We start from the raw sequence: 10,381 nt of genomic DNA on the forward strand, positions 1-10,381 counted from the left end.
CACGCAGGCCCCAGGTGCCCGCCGGCCCAGCTGGGCCACCGTGGAGGGGCCGCCGCTCGCTCCCTTCCAGGCGGCTTCCGTTTCCTCCTCTGCGGGTGCCAAGCCCCTGAACAAATATTTTCCTGGAGCGGAGGAACGGCGGCTCCCAGGCTGAAGTGCTGGGAAGGGCACTGGCAGGACAGGTTCCTGGAACCAACCACGAGCAGCAGTGGCTGCCGGGCGGGGGTTGCTCTGCTGCCGGGGGCTGTGCCAGCCGGCTGCTCACCCTCCAGGCCGGAGCTCCGTGGGCTAAGTGGCCACTGCGGACGCCTTTGCACTGGCTGGCCTCTGCCCATAAGTGAGGGTCCACTGTGGGCCATGGGGCCTCCCTTGTTTCTGCCGCAAACCTGCGGCGGGATTTAAAGGGACTAATTAGCATCTCAGGAGCCCTTTTGTGAGTGTTTCCCCTTTTATTTCCCTCTTGCAGAGTAACACGGAGTATGCGCTCTGTGCAGCGTGGGAGCTTCTTTGTATATGCGTTTGCCCTGGTAATCACCACCCACAGCGGGCCAGAGGACACTTCACAGAACCTCCAGAGAACCCCGGAAGGTTCCGCCGTGCCCCACCTTGTCATAGCACACCTGCTGGAGGTGCCCATTGGCTCCTGTCACCAGTCAGCTCTGCCAGCTTCTGGGCTTCACAGATGCCTTTTGTGTCTTGGCGTGTACCTGGGATGCTCATCCGTGCTGTGCATGTGTCTGTCTTTGGTCCTTGTTAGTGCCCAGTAGTATTCCACTGCGGGGCTGTGCCACAGTTCAGCTGCTCTGCCGATGGCCCTGTGTCCCTGTGTAGCCGCGGTGACCAGAGCTGCTGCGAATGCTCTTACAGACACTTCCGGCACACACACGCTCCCGTCTCACTTGGATCACAGGGGAGGTGAGTATTTAGCCAAGCCACACCATCTGCAAGTGCTCAGCTGGGCTGGCACTCCGCCCGCAGCCTAGGAGAGTTTGCCCCCCTCTGGGCCCGCCTCTGGTGCCACACTGCCCTTCCTAATTCCAGCCATTTGGTGGAGGAGGGGGGTGCTATGGTTCTTGGGCTTTCAAGGCAGGACAGCAGCTCAGACAGCCGCGATGCACCCTCGGGCTGTGCCCTGTGTGTGGTGGCTCCTGCTGGGCCTCATAACCCCTGCCCAGGAGCAGCCAGAAGCCACCGTGGACACAGAGGTCTGTGGAGAGCTGGCAGGTGCCTGAGAGGAGTGCCCAGAAGTGAGAGGGTACAGCACACTCACCCTGCCTCGATCTGGGCACATGCACACACACCCTTGCACACTCAGGGTGGCAGCTCATACCCATGGACAGGTACAAGAAGTGGGGTGAGGCAATGTTGGGAGTCAGAGCAGCAAGCAGGGGCCTTTGCCCTGCTGGGCAGAGCAGGCCATCCCCGCTCTGCAGGGCAGAGTCTCTGGGCCCAGGGCTGCTGCTCTGGGACTCTGCTCCCTGGCTCGGGGACCCCCAGCTCCTGTGTATCTAGCTCTAGGGCCCAGCTTGCCCCAACCCCCATGGCCACTCAGGAGAAGGGGCTCGAGGAAGCCTTGGATCAGGTGGCAACCCGGGGGACCCCAGAGCCACAGGCAGAGGCCTGTTCTCCCGGGAGCCTGGCACCCAGGCCAGGAGGGGCAGGAAGTCACCCAGCACAAGGCCTGCTGTCCCTTCTCCCCTGGGAGTCCCCATGCTCCTCCCTACACCTTCTCCCTGGGGCAGGCGTGGGATCCCACCTGAAAATACCACTAAGCCGCTAAGCTCAAAAACCAGGCCTGCCCCCACCTCACCGCGGCTGGGCCTCACTCCTGGGCCTTGTCGCTGCCTCCTTCCACCCTTGGTCACCCGCTCTTGCTACATGGCCTTGGCCTTTGAACACACCAGCCTCTTCCCACATCTGCTGGCCTGGCACAGCCGTGGGGGCCTCTGGAGCCCACCCTTGCCCGAGTGGCATCTCCCTGCCATGAAGCCAATTTTATTTCGCCCTTCCAGACTGGTTCAAGGGCCATATCTGCCACCTCCAGCACCCAGACAGAGCTGGGTTCAATGCCCCCAGCAGCCCAGGTGGAATGTGGTCGGCACCACCATCAGATCTGCCTGGCCCCAGAGCAAGGGAGAGGAGAGTTCTGGCATCTGCATCTGAGATGTGTCTGCGTGTCCAAAGTGAAACCCCAGAAGCAGTGCAAGCACACAACCCAGTTGCAGATCCAGAATGTGACACAGTGACCCTAAGATGGCTCATTAGCTTAGAAAACACTGGAATACAAAAGGCTCTGCGGGAATCTGTGAGCCCTGTTCCTAGCAATCTGCAGACACGCAAACGGAGGCCCCACTGTGGGCACCCGCTAAGGTGGGGAGGGGGTGGGGAAGCCATGGGAAAATGGGGGCGCAGACATGGGGGACAGCGGGACACGGGGGACACACAGAAGGCAGGCAGAGACCGCCCGAGATGGGGCTGCCCAGGGAACTCTGCTGTGCAGCTTTGCAGTGAGTAAAGCCTGCTCCGGGGCTCGATGCGGTCCTCACGGGCCCCGGGGAGACCACACAGATCATGAGGGCACGGCAAGGGAAGACAAGACAAATCGTGGGAAGGAGGCAGGTCAGTCTACATGGACAGGAGCAGGATGCAAGGGTCGAGGGGACTGGGGTTTCGGAAACTTGCAGGTCCCCTGTCAAACCTCCATGCCCTCACCATCCACCCCACGGCCCAGCGGAACATGGGTGCTCTGTCTTCCTTGTTCGCAGCATGAACTGGAGGCCCTGTCTCAGGCCCCTAACTCTCAGGATGCGTCACTCTGGTGACTGGAATCTGCCACCCTGCCAACTACCTGGAGTTGCAGTACCTGCCCATCCGTAGGTGCAGGAGCCAGGAAGGAATGGCCCCGCCTACTCGGCACTGCCCAGGGACCCAGGGACCCAGGGCCCGGGCTGGCTGCATCCATGGCCAGGAAGTGGGTGGGCCAGCAGCCTGGACAGCTCGTGGAGGCAGCTGGACCCCCAGAATATGGGTCTCCTTCGGTGCCCTGCGCTTCCACCCCAAGTCCTTGCTGTCCTTTGTGTCCAGTGTAGGGATGATGCTTCCAGGCCTTGGACACTGGGACTGTTGGCCACTGTGTTGCAGTTTCTGGGCTGATGAGAAAACTGAAGAGCAGTGAACTGAGAGCCAGCAGGGAGCCACTCGTGTCCTGAGGAAGGGTCCGACCCAGTCAGGCCCTGAAGCATCGGGCCGTGGCTTGCGTGAGGAGGGCAGGGATGGGCTCCGTCTTCCCTTGTAGGAGGGGTGGGTGCTAATCCCACTACTCTACACGGGGCCGGAGCAGGCCCAGAGCAGCCTCCCATCCTGGGAAGGTGGCAGGGCAGGACCCAGACAGGCCGAAGAGACTGCACGCCACAGTGTCTGCTGTCCACAAGGACAAGTACCGTTTATTGCAGTTACAGGAAAGGCCAGCCAGGGGCATGGGCAGCATCCCGCCCTGGGCCACGTGCAGGCGGACACTCCCGCAGAGTCCAGGACCGAGCAGGGCACAGCTCCCCTCGCAGCGGTGGCGGCGCACTCTCTGGGCCTCAGACAGCAGCTGGAACATTGTGAGTTAAATAAGAGAGGACAGGCAGTCCAGGACCTGGCCGGGCTTCAGATGCCCTGAAGGTGTGGAGGGCCGGCATGGGGTCGGCGAGATGGGCCTGGCTGCATACTCCACTGGGCCACGCAGCCCGAGTGGAGAGTCCCACTTAAGACACCTGGCCTCAGACAGCCTCACACGAGTCTCACCCTGCCAGCCTCCAGAAGGCTTTTAGGCAAAACAAAACAAAACAAAACAAAAAAGGATAAACCAGAGGGACTCTGGACCCAGAATCCATTCCCTCTGGACAGACAAAGGCACAAAGCCTCTAGCAAAGCTTTCCCAAGCCACCAGAGTTCGGAAAAAGGCTGAACACGTCCACACAACAGCCTGGAGAAGGAGCGAGGCAGCAGAGTTCACAGGACTCCTTTACATCGAAGTTTATTACATTTGGAAAATCTACTGTACAGGGAAAAACCCATTGGATTAAGTAGAGTTTTGCCAAAAGCAAAAGACTATCACTCTTTGGAAAACATTCCTGACTCCAGCCCAGCAGCAGCCACAGGAGCCGAATGAGAACTTGGTTCTGGGTGGAGGAGCCAGCGGTGGCCGTCGTGCCTGACACCTCTTGTCCTGGAATGTCACAGTGACCTGGGCCACCACCGTGCCCTCGAGTTTGTGGACACAGGCAGGACTGCCCAAGAGGTGGCCACCCCAGTGCCTGGACTGGCCAGCCCACCAACAGGCCACCAAGCGGACCACCCATACCCTGTTGCACATGAGTGGCAAACTCACTCGAGACAACACACAAAATACCCTGTGCTTGGCTTCCAGGTTTGGTTCTCCTAGTTTAAAACAAAAACATAAACAAAGTCTTCTTAACCCTGATGCTCTCCCCTGAACGTAGATTGGGTTCTCAAGACGGGGACACCAAATCAGCTGGCTTAACTTACCTGGGGAGTAATGAGGTCTACTGGGGCTACGAACAGAGGAACAGAGGTATGTGCAAAAACAAGCTGGTACCTAGAAGAGACCTCCCCAGGCAGAAAGCAGGTTCGGCGGCCCCAGCCCAGCCCAGCCAGCGTCTGTACAGTAAGTGCTATGGGGTCAGCGGGTGCCCCTCCCCAGAGTCCTCAGCCACAGCAGGCCATCCAGGTCCAGAGCAGCAGGGTCTCCTTTGGCACTGTGGCTGGGTCTGGGAAGGGCCACTCCGATGTGGAGAACTGAGTCAGAGTGGCGGGGTGGGGCGCCGGGTGAGGCTGTGGTGGAAAGGCCAAGCCTCCAGGCGGAAATCAGAGGTGCGGAGTGAACGGCCGGCACACGTGGAAGGAGCACCCGAGGCCCCGTGCCGGGGGTAGCATGTGGCAGGGGGGCCAGGGGCTGCAGTTCTTCATGAAGAGGCAGAGGGGGCCTAGTGAGTGGCAGGGACAGGGGAGGAGCGTCGGTCCTCAGGCGTAGAACTCCTCCTGCTTGGTGGGCTTCTGGTAGGCGCCACCGTTGGCTTGCTTGGGCTCCTCCAGGGAGTAGCTACCCTCATCCTTCTTCTTCATCCGGTACAGCATGAAGCCCACCAGGCACATGGCGAGGATGAGCCCCACGACGCCTCCGGCGATGACCCCTAGGGCAGCAGAGGCCAGCTCTGCTCAGCGCTGCCTCCCCGGGCAGCACAGGAGTGGCTGAGCACGGACAGCCCCCGCCCCGGCCAGGCTGGCCTCCCCCACTCACCTCCCAGCACCTCCTTCCTGTCCAGGAGGCCCTGTGAGGCCCCCTGACCCACGGGGGGCTCGCTCCGGTCATCAGGCTCCACAGCGGCCACGGCCACGTTCTCCCCGGACGTGTCAAAGGTGAAGTCCTGGGCAGGGACACTGCATGGAGGCCAGCTGCTTCCCCACCCAGCAGCGGGCCCACCTCTCTGACGTCCACCAGCCTCCCTCCAGGACCCGAGGCATGTGTACCCACAGCGTCTGGAAGGCCCTCTCGTGTGACCTTGCTCTGACCTTCGTCCTGCTGCGCCCTCAGAGGGCAGGTACAGTGTGCTCAAGGAACACAGGGCAGAGGGGCCCCCCCAGAGTCCCTGAGGCCACTCACCTGCTCCCCAGAGCCCTCTCCTGCCGGCAGCTGGCTGGGGGCTCCGTTCTCGGTGCTCTCGGTGGCGGAAGGGCTTGCGCCCTCTGCACCAGGGCTGTGAAGGCCGGGCTGGCCCGGCGCTGTGGGAGTGGTGGTCTCGGCGAGCCCAGGGTGCACGTCCCCATGGGGATGGGCAGTGGAGGGTGCCGGGGCCTCCGTGGCTCCAGCTGTTGGGGTCCTCTGGGTGGCAGGGGCCAGTGTGGTCTCCCTGGGCTCGGGCTTCAGCTCCTCCTCCTGGGCAGTGAGGTCAGGCCTGGCCTCCACGAGCACAGCCGCCTCTCCCTCCTCAGGCCTCTCTGCAGCCGGCAGGACAGGGGTGGAGCTGGCTGTGGCCTCCCTGTCACTGGGCTCCGGCACTGTGGGCATGACCGACAGCAGCCATGTGTCCTTCCCAGTGGAGGGGGCCTGAGGGGATGCGGTGATGTCCTGCCAAGCACCTGAAGCAGGCCAGGAGCACAGTGTCAGGAGGGCCGGGCACAGCTGGGACTCTGCCTGCCCAGCCAGCGCGGTGGCCCTGCCTCCTGAGGGGCCGTGTCCCTCGGCGAACAGCAGGAGAAAGCGGTCTTTTCCCACTGCAGCTGCCCAGGACAGCCTGGCCTCTGAAGCCAGGCGGACCCAGGGACACCTGAGAAGCAGCTTCCACGTGAGCCTGGGGCGGGGTACAGGCCCTGCCTGCCCTCTCCCGGAACAGGTGCCTGCCTCCTGCCACCCAGTTCTCAGGCCAAGCAGCAGGCTCTGTGCTGCCTCACAGCTCTGTACCTTGGGTTGGGGTGGTATGGCTACTTTACAGGTGTAGACAAATGGTGCTGCAAGCCTGTGATCCTAGCACTCAGGAGGCTGAGGCAGGAGGATCACCATGAGTTCAGGGGCAGCTTGGGCTACACAGTGAATTCAAGGCCAACCTGAATTACATAACAAGACCTGTCTCAAAACAAACAAAAAACCCCAGATGGGAGCGTCAAAGCTCAGCAGAGGCACACAGCTTCCTAAGGTTGGTTCCAAAGGCTGCCTGGTAAGCAAGGAGGAGAAGGTGTGTTCAGGCCTGCATGTCTTCCTGGAGCATTCTCCACATCGAGGTAGCTGCAGCACAGACCCCCACACCCTCCAGCGCTGCCCTTCCGACCCATCTGGGTGGGGACACATCGGAGACCACAGCCCACTGCTGTCCTGCACGGTGTCAGCCTTACCTGCACCTGAGCCAGAGAAGTTGTCGGAGTCGTCACCAGAGCCATCCTGGTCTTCAGGAGGAATGTTTGTGGCCACAATTTGCTGGAAAGGATGAGAGCAGGGCCTGAGCCAGAGTCCATCCTGCTCAATCGAGTGGACAGCGCGGTGACACCGTAGGACACCCTGCGCCTGGCAGGACCCTCAGTTCCGGGCAGTCCTACGTCCTCACTGTACCCCCGAAGCTCTAACAACACAGACCACAGGGGCTTGAGGCGATGAACACAGTCTCGTCAGAGCCCCAACCTCTCAGGAGGCACAGGGTCTACACTGAGAGTCAGTCTTGGGGACCCCTGGCCAGGAGGCTTTTGAGCACCTCCAGAACAGCAGGATTATCCGGCCCAGAGAAGCAGTCTCCAGGTGTGCTGGACACCGGGCCAGGCAGGGTCCCAGAGGCTACAGGCCGGCATAGCTGCAGGGGTGAGCCGTCTACTGGGGCAGCCCCAGGCCTGTTTCCTCACCCACAGCAAGGACATGGGGAGAAAGGGCAGAGCACTCATTGGGCTGGGCACCACCAAGCCAACACCAGGAGGCTCTGCCCAGAGCAGGCTCCAGGAAACAGGCTGAGCATGTGGCTCCAAGAGGCCCCAGGTCCTGATGCTGGGCCACCCTGCAGCACCGTGGACAGGCTCCAGAAGAAGGCAGAGCAGGGCAGGGGTCCTGCACTGGTACCAGTGGAGCAGGGGTGGGAGGGAGAACCCAGCAATCAGGGGTGGGGGCCGCTCTGAGATCCTGCTAGGCAGTGAGCCTCCAGTCCTGGCACCCCAGCCCGCCACACCTTGAATCCCACAGGCTCTGTGGGGAACATAACAGCACGAGTAAAGAATCAGAACAGCTTAGTTCAACACAGGATTTCAGAGACCCCCAACTTCTGCCACTTACGGAGCAAGTGACCCTAGGACATCACCACACCTCTTCAGGCTTCATCTCTCCCTGTAAGCGGGCCCATGAGCACATCTGCACTGCAGGAAGCAGGGCCACCCAGAGGAGGTCCAACAAGCAGCCCTAGGCCTGGCCACAGGGCCATGGCCTCACCCAGCAGGGGAACAGAGCAGGGAATGACAGACAGGACCTCTGGGGCAGAGCCAGACTGGGCAGAAGGTCTACATCCAGGAGCGGGCACACTTCAGCCATGAGCGGAAGCTGTAAGGCTAGAAGTAACGCTCGACTTCCTCTGAAAGCAGGAGAGCCAATGGTATCTCCCCCCGGCCTTCTCTGGACTATCCACAGCTCACCCCTCGTCCCACATCAGGCCACATCTGTCTACATTGCCCAGATGGGCTTCCAACACCTGTGCCACCTCCACACCGCTGCCCCCAGACTCCCCTAAGGCATCCACGTCAGCAGCCTCCAAAACTCCCCCCAGGTGATGGCCCACCCCCTCCCTAGGCAAGAAAGCTCAGGATGGGCAGATCTTCAAAGAGCGGGGAAGCTGGAGTCCTGAGCAGGCCATCCCTGCCCAGCAGGGGAGGCAGCTGAGGCCAAGGAGACCTAAGCCAGAGCTGGGTCCAACCGGAAGCCTGGAGAACACCTGAGGCTGGCCTTTCACCTACAGGAGAAGCCCCAACAGGTTGTTTCCCAAGTTAGATAAGGCTGGGTCTGACGGCCCTAGAGAAATTTGTTCCCTCTGCTCTGCTTGGCTTATCCCTATGTGATCTTGTTTACACAACAAGCTCTTAAGCAAATGTTTTTCCCAAAGAAACTGGCACACCAGCTCCCTGGCCTCTGGAGCCAGTCTCCTCTGGGTCACCAGTCTCTCTGAATCCCTGAGCATCTCCAGCCGGGACCCTGCACAATGGCATCTCAGGAGGAAAAGGAGATTTCGGTCCTGGGGAGGGAATTAGCAGAGACTGCCGAGTCTGAACTTGGATTACTGAGGTGCCAGCTGACTGGAGACTGGGTGTAACTCTGGTTTCACTTAGCAGGCTTCTTATGCTCCCTGCACGCGGAAGGGTCTCCCCAGGGTCACCTCCGACCTGGGTCCTTCCAGAGTGCTTGGCCGCTGCTCGGGGCAGCACAGACACCGACCTCACACCTCGGAGGACCCGAGACCCAGCTGCCCGCAGGACAAATCCAACACCTCATGATAAGGAAGGGTTCAGCTTTCTCGGCTTCTGCTCTCCAAAGCAAGGGCAGCTGTGCCCCTTCCCCCCACAGCACACACCCTAGAAGCCCAGTGATTTGAGCACCCAAAGCCAGAAGGTTGGCTCCTCTGGGGCGGAGGCATTAAGGGGGCAGACGCGGCGAGTCTGGGAGACCAGGAGGAACAGCCATCTGTCTGCCTGCGTGGACAACTCAGAGAGAGGCCGGCGGGAAAGGCATGGAGGCGTGGGTGCTTCCCGCCACCACGCACAGCAGGCTGAGGTCTGGTCTCTGACAGAAGCGGAGCACAGCCAGGGATTTGGCTCCGTGGCTCCCCTGCCTGCCTCGAAAGTGCAAGGACCCGAGTTCGATCCCTGGTACTCCCCCAAAAGAAGAGGAGCACAGCCTGACACCGGCCAGCGGCCCTCATCTTGAGGCTCACCTGGCATCCTCTCCCTGTCCACCTCCACGGCTGAACTCACCCATCTGAAGGAAAGCCTGCCTAAGACTTTTCAGTGTGGCCACAGGCTTAGGGGTAAAGGGACGAGAGCTTCCCAGAACAGGAACCCCTGAGCCCACCCCGTAGCTGAAGCCCCCTGTGCCCTCCTGCCCTCCAGCAGGGCAGAGGAAATGGCACGGCCAAAACAGAGTTGGGCAGAGAAAGTCTTCATCCTGCTTCCTTCACACCCAGGGCGCATCTGGAGCTGTGGGCAGAGAGCTGGCGGGAAGCTTCTAGAAGGCAGCCGCAGCCTCAACCTGCCTGGAAGAGGCCCTGCTCAGCCGGTCACTGTGAGCGAGCCCCTCGGCCTAGTGCCCAGGGCCACTGTGTGGACTGCACAGAATGGACTGCACCTCGCTGGGCATCTGTGGGCATGCAGTGCCTCAGTTGTTGCGAGCCAGGTTGTCAAGCTGGTGTCCCCAAGAAATTCTACTGAGTACGGTGGACACTGGTGCGAACGAGGGGGTGCCCACCTGTCCTCACGTCACCCTGCAGCCACCAAGTCCAACCACCACCCCAAAACGCGAACACATCACCTGCTGCTTGACTAGAGTGATGACTAAGACTCCAATCCCTGGCAAAGCTTTATGGGCATCACAGGATCATGTTGCTTTTTCAACCAATGTGTTCTAAATGTAAGGAAGTCACAGAACTTTGATGTTAGATGGGGTGTTCGACTTCAGAACTGTGGGACCATCATGCAGAGGTGTTGGGGAGAAAATAGGGTATGAAACCATTTGGCTTTGGCCTTGGCAGAGCTCCCAGCACCTGGATGCTAATCCAAGGGCTTAGGAAGGGGAGCTGTAAAGGATGGGGTACAGCAGGCCCCCTAAAGAGGACACTGGGCTGGACCCAGGAGTAAGACAGTG

General features: G+C 60.8%; 1 protein-coding gene across 1 annotated transcript; it reads right to left on the reverse strand.

The window, feature by feature from the left end:
• Positions 1 to 4,073: 4,073 nt before the first annotated feature.
• On the reverse strand, positions 4,074 to 9,499 carry Sdc1 (syndecan 1). The gene is made up of 7 exons (XM_010618032.2): positions 9,456 to 9,499; positions 8,167 to 8,316; positions 7,551 to 7,726; positions 6,895 to 7,074; positions 5,669 to 6,144; positions 5,306 to 5,432; positions 4,074 to 5,198 (listed from the first exon to the last, which is right to left on the reverse strand). Exons 1-7 carry the CDS (start codon positions 9,497 to 9,499, stop codon positions 5,029 to 5,031), a joined length of 1,323 nt encoding a protein of 440 aa, XP_010616334.1. The 3' UTR covers positions 4,074 to 5,028.
• Between the last annotated feature and the right edge of the window lie 882 nt (positions 9,500 to 10,381).

The sequence above is a fragment of the Fukomys damarensis genome, unplaced genomic scaffold (assembly GCF_012274545.1).
Source record: "Fukomys damarensis isolate Sample0158 unplaced genomic scaffold, DMR_v1.0_HiC HiC_scaffold_2, whole genome shotgun sequence".
NCBI lineage: Eukaryota > Metazoa > Chordata > Mammalia > Rodentia > Bathyergidae > Fukomys > Fukomys damarensis.